General features: G+C 42.4%; 1 protein-coding gene and 1 pseudogene across 4 annotated transcripts in view; one reads left to right on the top strand and one right to left on the bottom strand.

The window, feature by feature from the left end:
• Window positions 1-19,754, top strand: part of NRCAM (neuronal cell adhesion molecule) — an 88,893-nt gene that overhangs the window by 17,029 nt on the left and 52,110 nt on the right. For 2 of the 4 annotated variants that reach the window (XM_024742256.1, XM_024742257.1), the window contains 5 exons: window positions 3,013-3,183; window positions 3,702-3,758; window positions 5,569-5,680; window positions 7,722-7,906; window positions 10,038-10,169. In XM_024742256.1, the coding sequence (XP_024598024.1) occupies window positions 3,013-3,183; window positions 3,702-3,758; window positions 5,569-5,680; window positions 7,722-7,906; window positions 10,038-10,169 (657 nt within the window). The remainder of the gene's footprint in view (window positions 1-3,012; window positions 3,184-3,701; window positions 3,759-5,568; window positions 5,681-7,721; window positions 7,907-10,037; window positions 10,170-19,754) is intronic. The other 2 variants (XM_024742258.1, XM_024742259.1) reach the window with 1 other exon arrangement.
• LOC112397936 (uncharacterized) lies at window positions 16,085-16,203 on the bottom strand (annotated as a pseudogene).

Here is a 19,754-nt window from a genome sequence, read left to right as displayed (position 1 = left end):
CATTCATTAGGCAGTTTAACATCTGTTCACCCCATCCCTATCCTTAGGGAATTGTTTGTTGCTCTGCTCTCCCATCCTTCCACACCTCCCCTTAGCATGTTACGTTGGAGACCAGGAACCAGGGTTTGGGATGTGAGAGGCTTGTGAGGCATCCTTGTGGAGGTTCTGCCGGGAGACTAGGAACCAGGGTTTGGGATGAGAGGCTTGTGAGGCATCCTTGTGGAGGTTCTGCCGGGAGACTAGGAACCAGGGTTTGGGATGTGAGAGGCTTGTGAGGCATCCTTGTGGCGGTTCTGCCGGGAGACTAGGAACCAGGGTTTGGGATGAGAGGCTTGTGAGGCATCCTTGTGGAGGTTCTGCCGGGAGACTAGGAACCAGGGTTTGGGATGTGAGAGGCTTGTGAGGCATCCTTGTGGAGGTCTCCAGCAGGAATCAGAGCTACAGCTACATGAATCCAAGGAAGATTCAGGGCTCTTGCTGACAATGTGTGAATGTTAGTGCTGTAGAGATGCTCTGTAGAGCCGGGGACTGGAGGGGAGGACGAAGGGAGGGAGTGCAGGTGGTGAAGAGCAAAGCCTGGGGACTGAGACCAGGAGCCTCCAGGGGCCAGGAACTTAGGGAGCAAAGGAAAGTAGATGAGAAGAAGCAGTCACTTAGGTAAGAAGAAAACAAAAAGAGAGGGTGTCCCCGGGACGAGGGGAAGAAAAAGTGTCAGGAAGACAGAATATCAGCCGGTTCAAATACTGCGGAGAGATCAATTTCCAATCTGACTGAGAAATGAGTATTACATTTGGCAACACGGTGGTCGCTGTTGACCTTGACAAGGATCCTTTGGGTAGAATGGTGGGAATGGTTGCAAAATATGTGTAGGGAATACATTCTGTTCTCAGTGACATGACTTCCTTTGAAATCACCAGCTGTGCACATTACTGAAGATAAAGTTCAGCTCTCACATTTCATTTCCAGTTTTGACTGTTCTGTATCAAAGCACTCAGAGAAAGTATCACAAAGAAATGGAAAATCAATATATAAATGAATAAATGGGCGAAGATATTTTTCCTATGATCACGTAACAGCTTTTACAGATTTTGAAAGAATAAGTAACAAATCAAATGGAAATGAGTGGGTTATGTGGTCGAGGATAACAGTATCCAAATGTACTGCCAAAATGAGACCCAGTATTTGGTTATTGGTTCTTACTCAGAATTGATGACTTTTCCGCTTAATAGAGAGGCATATACATGTAGAGTCTCAGAATCTTCTAAATATGTAACTTATTTTTTTCACATTGCGCTGCTGGCCATGTCATTTACATACATTTTAGGCTGTAGGCAAAGCATCTGGACCTTTCAAGTGAAATTTCATCTGGATATGAGAAAAAATTCAGATCTGTGTAGCATTCTTCTGGCAAGATGACCTTATCACGGTATTCCTATCTGCATACATTTTTGTCCCCAGCGTAATGCCAAGGAACTCCTTGGGCGAAGTGCCACCATCCTCATAAAATGGCATTCCCTTTCATTTGATCTCCCAACACCGGTCCATAATAAAATACAGCAGGAGAAATGGAAGAGAATAAGTGTGTCCCTATCTGTAGCTCTTTGTATTCATGAAATAAATGTACATTCTTTTTCGGGGTTATTTTTTAAAACAACCCTTTCCCTGGTTCATGGCTTCAAACCATGAATTTACAACCGCCAACCAAACCCCCATCTTGACCTAGAACTTGACTAACATGGCTGACCAGCATCCTTTCAAGGTCTGGCTCCACATTTCCCTACCTTTTCCTGCCCAAGGGAGCGGCAGGCTTTTCCCCATGTTTTTGCATTTCATGACATTTTAGATAGGGCACCTGCTGCTGTAGGAGCATATCTGCTTGACTCAGACTCGAGAAATCCTCTGGGAGACATGACACCTGGCCCCAGGCAACTAGGAGGTACAATTTTTCCTGGTTCTCTCAATTCAGAGCTGAAGAGCTCTCCCAGTGAACTGAGTCAGATGCTTCCTGAGTCCTGCTAGCTAGCCAAGTGTCAGTTCACACATAGATCATTGGTCCCATCTCCCTGAGTTCCTCATCGCCTTAGAAAATCCCCCCTCCACGCCTGAGGCTAGACTGTTCCTTGGGCCTGAGGAGAAGTCAGTTGTTAAATGTGAAACTGGAAAAGTCAGAATGCTGATGGTTATTCATTTCATTTTGGAGCTTCTGTGAGGGGCCAGGTGCATTTTTAGGGCTACAACAGTAGACAAAGCAGATGACGGTCTCCGTCCTTCTGGAACTTAAATTCTAGTGCGGGGAGACGGGCTATAAGCCATATACATGACAGGTAAAGTACATTGTCTGTTAGAAGGTGATAGGTAACACAGAAAAGAAAAAGTAGAGGAGGTGAGGGAGGTTGGGTGTGGGGGGCCTCTAAGCGGCACGTCTGCAGCATTACACCCTGTTGTTAATTGCCTGTTTGCTGCCTGATTCTCCAGTTAGATCCCAAGCTCAGGGCAGGGAACCGGGTCCACCTGACACCTTGCCCAGGCCCTAGTTCATCACAGTTAGGTGCTGTCACAGTATAAGGTGTCTGTCTGTGTATGTACTGCAATAGATGCAACCCGTGTTAACACCCTTACAAGCTTCCGTAATGCACTTTCTGAGATACGTGTGTATCTGTGATTAACAATTAGGGATTAACTTAAACGTTAGGAAAAGTCATGCAAACTCTTTCTTTAAAACATTTTTTGGTTTCTGCTTGCTTCATGAAACCCTTCACTGGACAACTCTAATCTCACCTCTACCCCGACTCCAGAGAAATGAGGGTCTGGCAGGTACAATTGGAGTTTTAATACATGTCTTTTTTTTTTTTTTTACAGTTATTTGCTTTTACTCAAAGATCTTTATAGAGAAAAAAAAACATTCAAGTGAAGTTCACAGAACTAGTTATTAGTAGATACATTTATCTCACTAATTTGGCAAGTGGCTACTTTGTGATGGAATGATCTAGATGTCTCTCCGCCTTTCTCCAGCCTTTCAAAGACTTCCACAGAGTGAGAGAGTTTCCCAGGGTCTGAATGGAGACCTTTATTTTTCCAATGTGCTCCCAGAGGATACCCGGGAAGACTACATCTGTTACGCACGATTTAATCACACTCAAACCATACAGCAGAAGCAACCTATTTCTGTGAAGGTGATTGCAGGTAAGAGTTCAGTTTCCAGAAACTCTCTTGCCACGATGTTTACAAATGTGTGCAAATGTATGAATTACTAAATCCTACTAGCTTTGAAGTAAACAGGTTCACTGATCAGGAAAGTACCTGTGAATAGTCGCTAAAGCGTTGGCATATGTATCAATATTATAAGGAGCTTGCCTACCTTAAATACTGTATTTTACAGTTTTTGCTGTCATACCATTACTGTTGCCATGGTAACTTCCTGAATCTACTTAGTGTTCTGAGCATTTGTGAGTGCTTTATGCTCCACGATGCCTTTAATTGGGAGTCCTGCTGCTTCAGTTATATATTCACATGTTACTGGTTGGGGGGTGGCTGAGTGAATTAATGAAATAGTTCTATACAATGTAAAGCACTGTTTTTACTTGGTAGGGATGGTACTCGGTCAGCATAGGTATATATGTTTGCTTTTGTTGCCCAATACTTTTTTTACAATCCCCTGCCCCCTACTTTTTGCATTCTTCATAATATTCTGTTTATTTCAGTGGATGAATTGAATGACACTATAGCTGCTAATTTGAGTGACACTGAGTTTTATGGTGGTGAGTTATGGTGATTGTAACTAATATGTCTCCTTCATTGTAGAATTTAGTTCACTAACTTCACCTCCATGGCTGTTTAACCTTATTTCTTTATGAAATTCCTAGTTCCATGTTTAATACCACTAAAATCAATGTATGTTTCATATGAAGTTTAGCTCTGAGCTTTCAAACATGTCACTAAAACGTGTTCCATGTTGTATGTATAATAATGAAAGTTACTATAACTGTTTTCATGTAAAGAACCATTCTACAAGATTTGGAAAAAAATCTTTCATGTATGTTCAGAATTACATTTTTCATTTTTTTGTCTGGCTCATAAGCTTTTCTCATGAATTAAATAAGAGTTGGCAAGGTGCGTTAACCTGCTAAAATACTAACGTCAAAGTCTTAGTAAACTTTTTGCAATTAATATGAAGTGGATTTTGATAGTAAATCATCGTATTTCCATCTGTTTTCACATGACCTTATCAACGTCATATAATTAGCAATAGTATTTCTCTTAGTTTTGTTTAAAATCGAGTGACTGTCTTCAGTGGAAGTAATCTTTTTAAAAATAGAGGATTTAACTTCATTCTTTTAAAAAGAAAAGAATTTGATTTCCTTAACGGAAATATGGCTCTCAGATATAGAGTCTATACCTGAAAATTATGGGTTCTGGATATGGGGTCCTCTTAATTATCTATAAGGCAGAATTTCTGCTGTATTAATTTTTTACCTTTGAGATATGAAGTAAAAAACATTAAGGTACTATCAATGACCAGAGTAAACAGATCACAACTCCTGCCTTATTTTATTTTATCTTACCTTATTTCATTTTATCTTATTTTATTTTATGTTAAAATCCTCCTGAAAGATATGGGTCTCAAAATCATGCCCAAAGTGATTTCAGAGCGGTAAAATCTAAGGAAAACTCTAATTTATCTCCAGTAATACCTTCTCTGGTGTTCAGTCTTTTCTTCTGAGAAATGAGAAGAATTCATATGTTACCTTTTCAGTTTTTATGAGCATCAAGTAGATAATACATTAAAGTGTTGAACACCGTAAAGGGCTCTTAGAACCTCAAGACGGTATGATTTCGACTTTAAGTTTTTCTGAGAGGCCATCAGGAGATAAGGCCACATTTAGGCAAGGACTACATAAAACATGAAGGTAGTCTGTAGGTATCTTCCTGAGATTTCTGACTTGAGCCCTTCTTTACGTTTTTGTCGAGGAAACCCATTTCAGTTGCTTTAAGTCCACCCTTAATTTATGGCACACGATTTGCCATACCTCTGCAGTCACTTTCTAGTTGTGTTTTGTTTTGTTTTCCATAAACTTTGCAGTTTTGATATGTTAGCTGTCCATCACGATTTATCTTCACGATTGGTCAATGGAATTGACTATAATGTTGTCCCTAGGGTAAAGCAAAATCCCCCTTCCATCATCTTATCTTCCAGACAGCTCATTTTCCATTTGACGTTTGCACTCATCTTAAGAGATGGATAGTTTGATAACATGATTTTCCTCTCTGTGTCCACATTTTGAAAATTTGCCAACTCACCAGAAATTCATAGGACCCTAACCCAAATTAGGGAAATGTACAAGAGGAAAAAAGTTCTTATTATTAGTGCTTGTGGTGCAACCAAAATACTTTCTGCTTCCGGCTGAGTGAGTGATGGCTATTTGCAAGGCAAAGAGTGTGTCTGTTTACCAAATTTCACAATCAAATGCTAAATGGATTTGCAAAGGGATTAGATTCTTAGACAGTGAACTGGGCTTCTAGAGATCCGTGTTCATAACTCTGAATGCATATTGATTTTCTTGTTTGCAGCTAAATCACATAGAGAGAGGCCACCAACATTTTTAACTCCAGAAGGCAATGCAAGCCGCAAAGAGGAATTACGAGGAAATGTCCTTTCACTTGAGTGCATTGCAGAAGGGCTGTGAGTTAACTCTGTCTGTCTTGATGTCCACTTCTTATGTAAACATAGTAGATTGGTAGAGAGGCGTTAATATCATAACAAGAGTCGTTGTCTTATGTTGATTCCATTAAGCATCAAGAAAAATGTGATAATTCCTTCCAAAACAGGCCATATAAATTTCATTTTATTAAAATATTTTGTTAATAGTGTTCCTTTTGAGATAAGTATCAGTAATCACCTTCTCACTGCTCTGGTTATGTAATTCAGGTTATTATTTTGCTACTGTTGTCTAATAAAGCATCTCAAAAATTAGCAGCTTAAAACCAATAGCTGTTTATCACTGATCGTTTGTCTGCAGGTCTGCAGGGCAGTTGTGCTGTAACAGGCTAGATCTGACTGATTTCAGTTGACCCTGTTTGTGCATCTGCTGGGCGGCTCGACTCTGGGTTCACAGCTCTGGGTCTGCTGGCTATGAGCAGGGCAACGGAGCTCTTGACCATGAGCTTCTCACATCCGTCTAGCAATCTCGCCCTGGCTTGTTCTCCTAATAGCAGAGGCAAACATGGCCTCACAGGACCTAACCTCCTACCTGGCACACTGTCCCAACCCCTGCTTCCTAGTGACCAGTCACCAGCCCAGCTTCTTTGCAGATGTCTCATCTGTGCAGACCTCAAAACTGACGCCACCCCCAGAACGCATGTGCCCTTGACAGGAGTCCCATATTAGGAAAACGTTCAAGGCAAGCTTCTCTATGTAGTTCCCTCTTGTGCCGGACACAGAGCAAGTACTACTGATAAGGCACATTTGCTGAAAACATTGATTGGAATCTCGGAAACATGTTGTGATCACGTGTTATGGTCTGTGCTGTCCTTGGCCTGGTGACTCAAAGTCCACATTCCTTCCTAGAATCCCAGAATTGGCCTCCAGGAATAATTTTACCTCCGGAGGCACATGGAGGCCTCTGCTGGCCGTGTCAGGAAATCACACTACTCACAATTCAGTTCCTCAAATACATCTGTTCAATTATTTTTATTCAACCAAACAAATGAAAACAATTCTACAGTCCGTTAATCCCACTTGCATTTCTAATGATAAATACATTGTGATCTTCCTGAGGGCGTGGACCATTCTGTTTTTTATCTTTATCTTCCCAACGCACAACTCAGTGCTTGGTCTATAATTTAGTCTCAGTAAATGTATCGAATGGATTTTTATTTCACCCTCGTGAAAACCTTCTCAAGTCACCAGATCAGAACAAGCATCATTAAGCACATGAAGGCAACAGAGAAACCTGAGGCCCAGAAGGGTCAGAGATCCAAGATCAGAGAGCAATTTAGGGATAAGGTTGGGATTTTGAAGCAGACCTTTTAGCTCTAAGCCTATGTCTGGCTTTTCATCTGCCTCTATAGTTCATGATTTAATAAGAGACATAGGTGAGAAATGGTGTGAGTAACATACCATTCACAATCGTGTAAATGCACGATTCCTCTAATCACTTCATTCAGATCATCAGTTAGCCTGTTATAAGACAGGGAGGTGCTTCCATCTGATGTGGAAATGTGTGAAAAGTTCATGGGCACAAATATGTCTATCAGCTCTTTCTCTGGCATTTTTAACTCTAGCCGATAAAAAAATGATAACTCGGTGTCATTAATTTCATGGGCATTCTTTTGATTGACATAGTCCCTTCATGCAGAATTTTCCAAGAGTGCCTCTAGTCCCTTCATGCAGAATTTTCCAAGAGTGCCTCACTGATCAGAACTTTGAAGAAAATACTTAGGTCCCTTCAGTCAAGTAAGTCTTGCTGCCATTCTCACCAGATCCCTGAAGTCCAAGTTCACAGTGTGCCATAAATTAGGACAGTCCTGCTTGTGTGAAAATGGTAACTTACAGACTGAAATGTAAGGTTTTGAGCATGACTCAGAAAAGTGTGGTGCCAGGTAAGATCTCTGTATATTCCTCACGATCTTTATGTTTGTGACAAGCTCGCATGAAAATCACCCTCAAAAGCAGCTAGGTGAACTTCTTTTCTTGTAATGTTATTGTTTATTCATCTTATCAGGCCTACCCCAGTTATTTACTGGATAAAAGAAGATGGATCACTCCCCATCAACCGGACATTTTATAGGAACTTTAAGAAAACTCTGCAGATTGTCCAGGTTACAGAAGCAGACTCTGGGAATTACCAGTGTATAGCCAAAAATGCACTAGGAGCCATCCATCATACCATTTCTGTCACAGTTAAAGGTATATCGTTGTCTAAAATACATGGCTCTTGCCTCCATTGAGAATCCCTGAGTCTTCAATCAAAATGTCTTTGATTATATTCAATAATAACGTAATTTATATCAACATACAAGGCACCTTGAATCTCTTCTCATTGCTTTTATAGTGCATCTAAATCAGGTTAAAAATTCACTCCCTCGGATCTTCCTTGCAGAGGATTCCAATTAGTAAGTGTAGAAAGAATGAAGGAAATAGGAAATCACAGTTAGAATCCCACAGTTATAACTGCTGTAGGCAAGAGCTAGCGATGAATGCTAAAATTACGGGATGGAACTTTAAGGAGAAACAGGATATTTGCATAGCCTCAAAGTGTTTCTTCTCCCCTCACCCCCCAAAACTTAATTACTGAGGCAGGTTTAATATATGTCCACAAATTCTTTACTCCTCGTGCCTAAAGGAGATGGAGCTTAATTGTCCTCCCCTTGAGTGAGGGCTGGACTTGCTTGCTTCTAACGAATAGAACATGGAAAGCAGGAAAATAATAACTTTACAGTGGAGAAACCTGGCAGACATCACTCTAACCAAGTGATCAAGGTTAATATAACCACTAATAAGCCATGTCAATATCATGTACTCCCAGATATGATGGACGTCTACAACAGCGGTTACCAGTGGGGAGAGGCAGTAAAAGGATAGAGGGTTAAGAGGTACAAACTATGATGTTTAAAATAAGCTACAAGGATCTATTGTACAACACGGGAGATATAGCCAATATTTGATAATAACTGTAAATGGAGTATGACCTTTTTTTTATGAAAAGAAGTAATTAGATGATACTGATGGCGGTGGTTGGATGGTGATTATAATCTAAAAATTCAGGAGTTCTTCACTCAGAAATCACTAAATTTGACCTTAGATGGAAGAGCTTTTGTTCACTTAAAACCTTCCCATTGATCTGTAGGAGAATTCAGTAGTCACTGGTAGAAACATTCTCTAGGAATGAGTGCATGTTGAAAATGTTTCACAAAATATTTTAGTTACAGATAAGAAGTAGATAACATACCTTAGGAGAAATACAAAGATTAATCAATTTAGTAAGCTTGATTTATCCCTGAAAGAATTCAGTTGACTAGTTCTCCTTTGTAAGTCTGGAAGGATGTTCAAGGAAGAAACTCTTCATGAAAAAAAAGAGATGATGGAGAACTTACAGTGTTGGGCTAGTAATTAACATTGATATGTAACACTTATGACTAACACTGACATATATTCACTTTTCTCCATTTCTGTCCTGATAATGCTGAAAAGAGGATGTTCCTTATTACAAAAAACAACCAAAAAGCTCTTGATTGTTTAGAGAGAGAAAAAAAAAAAAGATGTTCTACAAAATAACTGACTAGTTGTCTTTAAAAGTCTCAGGTTCATGAAAAACAAGGAAAGAGCAAGAAACTTCCAGATCGGAGGAAACTAAGAAGATGTGACAATTAAACGCAATGTGGTGTCCAGGACGGGGTCCTGAGACAGAAATAAGACATTAGGGGAAAAATTGGGGAAATCCTCATACAGTGTGTAGTTGAGCTGATGGTATCCAATGTTAATTTCTTGTTTTGGTATCTGTTCCATGGTTTTGTAAGAGAAAGCTGATGAAGGGCTTATAAGAACACGCTATGCTAACTTGGCAGCTTTCCAAAAATGCCAAGCTTTAAAAACTGCTTCCCAATTTTATAATTGTATGTATTCTACAGGGCTCAGATTTATAATTGTGTGTATTCTACAGGGCTCAGATTTATAATTGTATGTATTCTACAGGGCTCAGATTTTAAATTCACGTTTCTTAGCCCTATCTGTACCTGTAAATTCCTCTACAACGTTAGAGAAATCTGTTACCTCTTCGATGTCTGATTAACGTAATGTAAAACAAGATGACGATATTTGAATCAAAAGGCTCTAGAAATAATACATAGATGTCACTGAGTCTTCTTAAACATTCTTCTGAAAATCTGAAGTGTTCTTTGAAGCATAAATCTATTCACTCTAAAAAAAATGAAACTAACAAATGTTTTGCAAAATACTTATTTTTATTAAGATAGTTCAGTTTGCTAGAATAACTTATTTGATTCAATTTTTTGTGGGTTTTTTCCCTTTCCTCACAAAGCGGCTCCATACTGGATCATAGCACCTCAAAATCTTGTGCTGTCCCCAGGAGAGGATGGAACCCTGATCTGCAGAGCTAATGGCAACCCCAAACCCAGAATTAGCTGGTTATTCAATGGAGTCCCGATAGAAAGTAAGTTTCCTTGAGTGGCTTCAATTGCAGTATATTTTCAGAGCGTAGTGACATCTCCACAGGGTACAAGTGGTGATAAAATAACTTGGCTTAAGGAAGGAAGCCATATATAAGTTAAACAGAGGCACGAAATTACCTTTAGATTTTAATTTTACTACCTTAAGATATAATTTATCATGACCGAATCGTTTATGCTATTATTTTCTTTTTTGGCTGCGTTGGGTCTTCATTGCTGCGCGCAGCCTTTCTCTAGTTGTGGCAAGCGGCGGCTTCTCTTTGTTATGAGGCACGGGCTCTAGGCATGTGGGCTTCAGTAGTTGTGGCACGTGGGCTAAGTAGTTGTGGCGCACAGGCTTAGTTGCTCTGCGGCATATGGGATCTTCCCGGACCAGGGCTCAAACCCGTGTCCCCTGCATTGGCAGGCGGATTCTTAACCACTGCGCCACCAGGGAAGTCCCATTTATGCTATGAACATAACGGTATGTGCTTGTTGGAACTTGGCAGTATTTCCTCTGGCTTTTACATGGATCATGGGAAGAATGACAGGGTGAGAAATAAACATCACTGAAAAGTTCAGATCATCTTCTTTGTTCAAAATGTCAAGTGATTTGTGGAAACATCACAGGAGTCGGAGGGGATGGGTGGGGAGGCTAGGAATAGAGACAGTGGATATGACAAGAATAAGAAATACAACTGTCTTAATTTAAAGAGGTTTTCATTCTTAAGTAGAGCCCAGATGTTCCCACGTTCTCCAGTCTTGAAAGGTCACCATCCCATTTAATACCCAAAGAAGAACACATCCTCTGACCCCAGTCCTCCGCTGGGTGCTCCATCTTTGACCAGTTTTCCCTCCCTCCGTATTGCTGAGATCATCCTTGAGCGATACCTATATGGTCCTAGCTGCCAAGTGTCACCTCTTCTGCCACCTTCCCTGGACCACTCCAGCTGTCTCTCAGCCAGCTTGTCCAGGCTGCCCCCCTGCTGCCAGGAACGGTTCCCCAAAGTGTGACCACAGGCTTTCCATCAATCTTCTAAATCACAACAAAGACCAGTTTTACAAAACTTGGTTAAAGGCTTGAGCATAATATAAGGGAATTATAGCAAAGAAAACTTAAAACGGATAATGCGTCTTCCTGCTCCCGGATTCCTAGGCCCGTGGCCATTCACAGGGAGCCTACTGCCTTTCCTTTTTCTTGACCCTGCTTACCACCAGCTGCTACTGAGAGGTGAATTTTTGGACATTTTCCCCTTCTTGAAGTTCAGACCGTCTCTTAGACCCAGAGAGAGAGAGAGAGAGAGAGAGAGAGAGAGAGAGAGAGAGAGAACCTTATGACGCAGAGCAGCTTAGCTCCACATTTTGCCTCCAAGCCAGAATCAAAAATTGGTTCCACTCTTACATACCCACAAGGTCCATTAAACTGGCTTTCCTGCAAGTCTTCACCCTAAGATGGACCTGAAAGCTGCTGGCAGATTTTAAATGAGACACGTCCCTTCTTCTCACCATCAAGGTCTTACCACTGCAGGTCTAGAGGGGGTGAGAGACCCGTTTCCATGAGTGTTTATTAGGAGTTCGTGTCACACAACACAGTCCTTATCGGATCCTCAGAAACAGACAGCCTGTGTTTACTGTAAAAGGAAGTGTGTTCCCGGGATAACACCGACACTAAGGAGGCCAGCAAATCGGGTTTGGCTATTTCCATTCCCAATTTTAACTAGGATGAGGATCACGAAAAACTGCAGAGGGTATTTTGGGGCTGTGCATTGGGAAGCTGTTGCCACTCTCAGAGACAAATAGGTGAAAACTGAGAAAAAGTGGAAGAAAGCCCAGAACTGAAAAATAAGTTTTTTGGTAGAGTATCTGATTTTCTTAGGAATGTGTTCAGAATGGCAATAAAGGCTGGAGCGTGCTCAGCACGTTGGCACTGTGTTTTGCATCTCAGAGGCTCTGTGCCAATTTATGGAAGGTTAAATGTGCCCCTGAGGTCAGGGAAACTGACAGGTGGGAGGGGACATCCATCATTTCTGAGCAGGAAAGCCAGGGAGCCAGGGAACGTTGGAAAGATAAATCCTCAAGCTCCACAGCCAGCATGCAATCATAAGCAGGGGAAAATGGAGATGTAGGTGGGTCAGTGACACAAGGACGAGGGGAGATAAAATAAGGAAGCTGATCTTTCCTCCTGATTGGCTCAGCTTGTGAGCCTTCCAGACTGGGCACAGGTGGTGCCTCTCAGGGAACCCTGTAACTGCAGCTGTAATGAGTTTTGAACTTCTAGGTGTAAAATAAGATTCAAGGGTGTAATGTTCAGCACAGGTACTATAGCCAGTATTTTATAACTTTATATGGAATATCGAATCACCGTGTTCTACACCTGAAACTAATATCATATTGTAAGTCAACTAGACTTTAAAAAGTCAGCTTTGAAATTATACTCATAGACACTCCCCTTTAAATGAAATATCGGGGGGGAGGACCAAAAGTGAAAAGCCTACATTTTGGGGGCGGGGGGGGTGCAGGACAGCGGTCCCTGGAGACAAGTGGAAGCTGTCTGCTGTAACCCCGAATCATCTGATTGGGTCCAGAACAAAATCTTTCAAATCAGGTTCCAAATCAGTTCGTTTCTTCCATCCCCAAAGTATGTGTTAAGTCCACGCTGGAAGGAAAACAGGAGGCTCAGCAGAGTAAGATCAGAGTTCCACGGTGCCTACAGATCCAGGGCCCCTTGGCCTCTGGCGTGCCTCACAGCAGTCATTCTGGTGGACGAGCAACAAGAGAAACACCGTGCGGCCTGGCAGCAAAGCCAGGGGCCGTGGCCGCCAGGCTGCCCCACAGTGCTGGGAGCAGGTGCTGTGTATTTATACCGAGGTGATGAGAAGTGTCCCTGGAAGGTGTCTTTCTCCACATCTGGTAGCCAAGCTAAAAGTGCATGGATTACTGTTTGGAATCTCAGAACTGAAAGGTGACATTGGGCTTGAGGCGCCTGGCGGGGACCCTCACAGCTGTCTGCACGATGGTACCGCAGGGCCACCGCTGTTACCCATCCCCACCCTCAGCCACTATAGTCCACCTACAGCTTCTGATGAATGACTTCTTGGCTAGACACTGTCTTTTTTTTTTTAATTTTTAATGAAAAATTTTTGTAATGTTTAATATAAAAAAGTTTTAAATTGTATTCAAGTATAGTTGATTTACCATGTTGTGGTAATTTCTTTTTTTAAAAATATTTTTTACTTTTGGCTGCGCTGGGTCTTCGTTGCTGCGCGCGGGCTTTCTCTAGTTGCGGCAAGCGGGGGCTACTCTTCGTTGCGGTGCGCAGGCTTCTCATTGCGGCGGCTTCTCTTGTTGTGGAGCACCGGCTCTAGGCACGTGGGCTTCAGTAGCTGTGGTGCGTGGGCTCAGTAGTTGTGGCTCGTGGGCTCTGAGTGCAGGCTCAATAGTTGTGGTGCATGGGCTTAGTTGCTCCGTGGCATGTGGGATCTTCTTGGACCAGGGCTCAAACCCATGTCCTCTGCATTGGCAGGCAGATTCTTAACCACTGCGCCACCAGGGAAGTCTCTTTGTTGTGTTAATTTCTGTTGTACAGCAAAGTGATTCAGTTGTACATATACATTCTTTCTCATATTCTTTTCCATTATGGTTTATCATAGGATGTTGAATATAGTTCCCTTTGTTATACAGCAGGACCTTGTTGTCTATCCATTCACTATATAATAGTTTGCATCTGCTAATCACAAACTCCCAATCCCTCCCTCCCGCACACCTCCGTCTCCCTTGGCAACCACAAGTCTGTTTTCTATGTCTGTGAGTCTGTTTCATAGATAAGTTCATTTGTAGATACTAAGTCTTAAACAGCTACGTTCCAAGTGAACGCTACCTGTCCCACCCTGTGTGTACCTCTCCTGATCCAGGAAAAGGAGTAAATGAAGAAGAAAACTGTTCCCAAGTAGGTAGAATTCGAAGAGCCTCGTGCTTCTCCCCTGTCCACCCTGCCCATGAATTCGGATGCCTCTGAACAGAACTGCCTTTGAGGTTTGGGTACCATTCTGGAAACGAGACTGGGGCTTGTTTTTCATCTGCAGTTTGCTGAGTTTGCAGCCCACAGATGCATTCAGCAATGACAGGGCAAGGAGGAAGGATGGCAGAGAGGCAGGGGTAGCAGGAAAGAGCAAAATTTACCATAGTATATAGTGGCACAGAATTGGCATGGTGAGGATTCAAGGGGAGACTAGAGTAGACCCCAGAAGTTAGCTGGGAGCATGGGCTGGCTTGCTGACACTGTCTACTTAAGCGGCTGCGGAAACCTTGGGTGGACCAGTTGCCAAGGGGCAGGAACAGGGAATAGCTGTGCTTCTGCCGTATCATCGTGCAGCATCCCCACCAGGTGCCTGACATCACCGCCAGCTTCAACACAACAGAGACATTATCAGGGCACCACAGTACCAGATACACAGCCTCCCCACGCCTGACTTGTGGGCAATCACCTAAGGACATTGCCACTCTCTCCTCCCACCTCTGCGGGCTCTGGCTGCCAAGAGCGCATAAGGACTGTAAAAGGAGAAGCTAGATCAGGAGGGGGAGGGGTCAGACTTGGGTTCTGTTAGCAAAATACAGTGGTTTTTTTCCATATGTATTTTATTTATTTATTTTGGCTGTGCTGGGCCTTAGTTGCGGCATGCGGGATCTTTTTGTTTTTTTTAAATCTTCATTAACTAGATTCACACCAAACCTCCAGATTCCTTGCATGCGGTAGCACATTCTCAGATCTTCAAAATTCAGTTTTTTTTCAGTAGTTGATGGTTCTTTTTATTTATTTATTTATTTATTAACATCTTTATTGGAGTATAATTGCTTTACCATGGTGTGTTAGTTTCTGCTTTATAACAAAGTGAATCAGTTATACATATACACATATTCCCATATCTCTTCCCTCCTGCATCTCCCTCCCTCCTACCCTCCCTGTCTCACCCCTCTAGGTGGTCACAAACCACCGAGCTGATCTCCCTGTGCTATGCGGCTGCTTCCCACTAGCTATCCACTTTACACTTGGTAGTGTGTATATGTCCGTGCCACTCTCTCACCTTGTCACAGCCTCCCCCTCCCCCTCCCCCTCCCCATATCCTCAAGTCCATGCTCTAGTAGGTCTGTGTCTTTAGTTATGGCATGCATGCGAGGTCTAGTTCCCTGAACAGGGATTGAAACCCGGCCCCCTGCATTGGGAGTGCAGAGTCTACCCACTGGACCACCAGGGAAGTGCCAGCAAAATACAGTGTTACTGATTTGTGACTGTGTGTTTCAGACCTGGCACCTACTGTTTTACACAGCCGGAAGAATTCATTCAAAAAGAGCCTGGGACCTAATCTCAGTATCTTCCAAAGCTCTGTCTCTCCAGGACTGGCCAGGTTACTTTTAACTTTCCTTGAAGCATTCACCGGCCATGGCTTACGGGCCCAGCCACTCCGCGGCGTGTGGGATCTTCCCGGACCAGGGCAGGAACCCGCTCCACAACAAGAGAAGCCACCGCAGTGAGAAGCCCCGTGCTGCAACGAAGAGTAGCCCCCGCTCGCCGCAACTAGAGAAAGCCTGTGCACAGCAACCAAGACCTGATGTAGCCAAAAATAAATAAATTAATTAATAATTTTTTTTTAAAGGAAAGGGCTCAGTGACATCGCTTATAAGGGATAGAATGCCTAGATGGAGAAGAAAAGTCATCTCTTCCCCAGAGATTTGTTCTGCATTATGCTCAGACGTTCAGATTTCAGGAGATGTTTATAAAGGAGACTAACTCAGAAAATCTGAGCAGTAATTGTGCATTGAACAAACCATTAAGTCTGTAGTTTCTCATCTCCGAGGTGCATATACTACTATCTACTTAATATGTTTCACAAATTTATTTTTATTTTATTTTATTTTATTTTTATGTCTACAGCACCCAATATTCCCAGGCAGTCTCTCATCCAAGTACTAACCAGGCCTGACCTTGCTTAGCTTCCGAGATCAGGCGAGATTCGGTGCATTCAGGGTAGCATGGCCGTAGACCACAAGGCTCTTTTTAAAATCAAATTATGCAATAGATATAAAAAATATTTTAAAACTTGATAATACTCTTTACATGTAAGGTGGCGCTCACTGTTACTGTTCTCACTTTCTAAATGTTGGAAGCAATCATGGTTTTGGCCAGCTGTGTCAGGAGAGGTAGAATAAAAGAAACCATTGTTGGGAGACTATCACCCCAGTTCTGAACCTTACCTTTGGGGCTTTAAGTTGTATGGTGGTAATTCTATGCTCTTCAGTTTCTTTCCCCAGTGTGCATTTATGGCAATAGAAGTTGAATATTCCCAGAATTAGTTCTTATTCCTTTGGGTAATTTGGGTTTGGATCCTGGAGAGTTACTCCCACCCAGTAGCCAGGACACAGAGTCCAAAGTCTTCAAGTCTCTCTGCACTAGCAATTGGATTCTTTGTGCAATACCCATTGAGCTTCCATATGTCACTGTGAGAGTTCCTGGGTTTGCTTGTGTTTCTTTAGTAAGCGCTTAAGGAGAATGGAGACCAAACCCCCATGGAGAAGTATCTGCTTTTCCACTCTTATTACTCTCACCTTCAGGGTTTATTTAAATTCTAAATACCTCACCAAAAATAAATATTTGGAGGCTGCACCATTTAGCAGAAATAAGGCAGATACACTCAGATGCCTCTCAAGCAAAGAGTAACATTGGAAAGAATTGATAGCAAAAAAAAAAAAAAAAAAATGCAACCGTGGGCTACATAAAATCTCTTTTAAATGGTGTATATTGTGCTTGATGAATCCCTACTAGGGGAAGATCGTCCTACTGGCTTTGTGAATTGAACTAGTCTTCCGTGTTCATGGTGAGGTAACTTTTTATTGTGGTTAAAAAAACACATAACAGGTCCTACTGTGTAGCACAGGGAACTATATCCAATCTCCTCGGATAAACGATAATGGAATGTAAAATAGCTAGTGGGAAGCAGCCGCATAGCACAGGGAGATCGGCTTGGTGCTTTGTGATGACTTAGGGGGTGGGATAGGGAGGGTGGGAGGGAGGCTCGAGAGGGAGGGGATACGGGGACATATGTATGCATATGGCTGATTCACTTTGGTGTACAACAGAAACTAACACACACACAAAAACAGATTATTGAAAAAAGAATGTCTGTATGTGTAAAGCTGAGTCACTTTGCTGTACAGCAGAGACTGGCGCGACGCTGTTAGTCAACTCTACTTCAGTGTAATCACGCATAACAGAAAATTTACCATCGTAACCATTTTGAAGCATATAGTTCAGTAGTGTTATAGTACATTCACACTATTATGAAATAGATCTCCAGAACTTTGTCATCTTGCAAAACTAGAACTCTATACCCATTAAACACATGGTGATATAATTTTTTTGTTTGTTTGTTTGCTTTGTTTTGTTTTTTTTGTGGTACACGGTCCTCTCACTGCTGTGGCCTCTCCCATTGCGGAGCACAGGCTCCAGACGCGCAGGCTCAGCAGCCATGGCTCACGGGCCCAGCTGCTCCGCGGCATGTGGGATCTTCCCGGACCGGGGCACAAACCCGTGTCCCCTGCATCGGCAGGCGCACTCTCAACCACTGTGCCACAAGGGAAGCCCTGGTGATGTTATTTTTAAGAGCTTAGTATATTCAAGGAATTCGGAGGGACTCCTGGCCCTCCACTGCCTGCTGGGTCCACAGAGGTGCAGTCAGAATGGACATGCGTGGGCAGTGGGAGGCCCAGCACTGAGTGCTCAACTACTGGGTCCAAAAGTGCTAAGAATAATTGACAGAGAAAGGGATTCCCAAAATGCTGCTCTGTGCCAGCACGCCTTGCTGAGATAGCGGAAAGACATTGCTGAGAGTATGTGTCAGAAAGGCCCCCGATGGTCCTAGACTTGGGATGTGGGACAAGGAACACGGGCTGCCCTGAGGGATGCTGCATTCTCAGGGTACCTGGCTGCCGGCTGCAGCACTAGTCCACTTCCTAGGCTAGTGTGGCCTGTCAGTCCTCTGCTGTCATTTACCGAGGAAATCTATTCTCTGTCAAAGGAATTGCAACTTGTATTTTTCTTCTGGTTAGAAAGAACATGTTCCTTAAGGCCATTTTGAAATCATTAGAGTCATAAACAGCGGATGTGAGCTAAAATGCCAACTCAAAGCATCTTGGCTCACCTATCACTAGTTGAACTAGTTGGAGCATCTAAGATGATTTCCTAAATTAGCTACTGATTGTGGTCAGTGTCAGGCATACAACTACATACAGAACTGTGTCATTAGTAAATTTGTGTGATTTTTAAGCCAGTAAGTTTAGAGTAACTTGTTCAGCATCAGAAACTAATGCAGTACAAGTAGGCATGATACTTTGAATATGTGTGATAAAACAAGGATAAATACCTATAGTTTGATTTATTTTTATTATTTATTTTCATTAATAAACCACAGACGAACCTGCTATTTGAAGCTTTTTAAAGTGATAAAGGAGTCTAAAGGCAGTGATAAATATGTCTTAGGTGCCCATCCTTTTCCTGCCATCAAAGAGGAAAAATGGGGACTTCTCTGGCAGTCCACTGCTTAAGACTTCGCCAATGCAGGGGGTGTGGGTTCGATCCCTGGTCGGGGGAGCTAAGATCCCACGTGCCTTGTGGCTGAAAAACCAAGACATAAAAAAAAAAAAAAAAAAAAGCAATATTGTAACAAATTCAATAAAGACTTTAAAAATAGTCCACATCAAAAAAATCTTTTAAAAAAAAAAAAAAGAGGAAAAAGCGTGTTTAGAATGAAAGTAAAGGCTATTAAGTGGTTCCGGGTGCAAGAGCAGTTTAAAAGGAATGGTGCTGTTATTTATTTTTTTAATTTACTTTACTGAAGTATAGTTGATTTACCATGTTGCCTTAGTTTCTGCTGTACGGCAAAGTGATTCAGTTTTACATATATACATTCTTTTTCATATTCTTTTCCATTATGGTTTATCACAGGATACTGAATATATGGGTGCTGTTATTTAGATTTGATTTTGATCAGCCTGCTGAGACAGACACCTACTACCCCTTTCAGTGTACTTTTTTTTTTTTAATTTATTTTTGCAGCATTGGGTCTTCATTGCTGCACGCAGGCTTTCTCTAGTTGCAGTGAGCGGGGGCTACTCTTTTTTGTGGTGCGCAGGCTTCTCGTTGCGGTGGCCTCTCCTGTTGCGGAGTACGGGCTCTAGGCACATGGGCTTCAGTAGTTGTGGCTCACGGACTCTAGAGCACAGGCTCAGTAGTTGTGGCGCACGGGCTTAGTCGCTCCGCAGCATGTGGGATCTTCCCGGAACGGGGCTCGAACCCGTGTCCCCGCATTGGCAGGCGGATTCCCAACCATGGCGCCACCAGGGAAGTCCTTAGTTTACTTTTAAAACCATGTAATGTCACAGCCTAAGATTTAGTGTTCACAAAAAGGAAACTATGTCCAATAGCACAGCACTTCCAAATTGTTGGGCATGCCTTGGCCTGAATTCTCATATATTATATTACCAACCTGTTCCATTCTGCTTCAGTAAGGATCAGTCCTGGTCTTAACATTTTTTTAAGT

The sequence above is a fragment of the Neophocaena asiaeorientalis genome, unplaced genomic scaffold, assembly GCF_003031525.2.
Source record: "Neophocaena asiaeorientalis asiaeorientalis breed wild unplaced genomic scaffold, Neophocaena_asiaeorientalis_V1.1 scaffold373, whole genome shotgun sequence".
NCBI lineage: Eukaryota > Metazoa > Chordata > Mammalia > Artiodactyla > Phocoenidae > Neophocaena > Neophocaena asiaeorientalis.
Note: the sequence above shows the minus strand (reverse complement) of the source record. Positions and strands in the feature narration are given on the sequence as shown.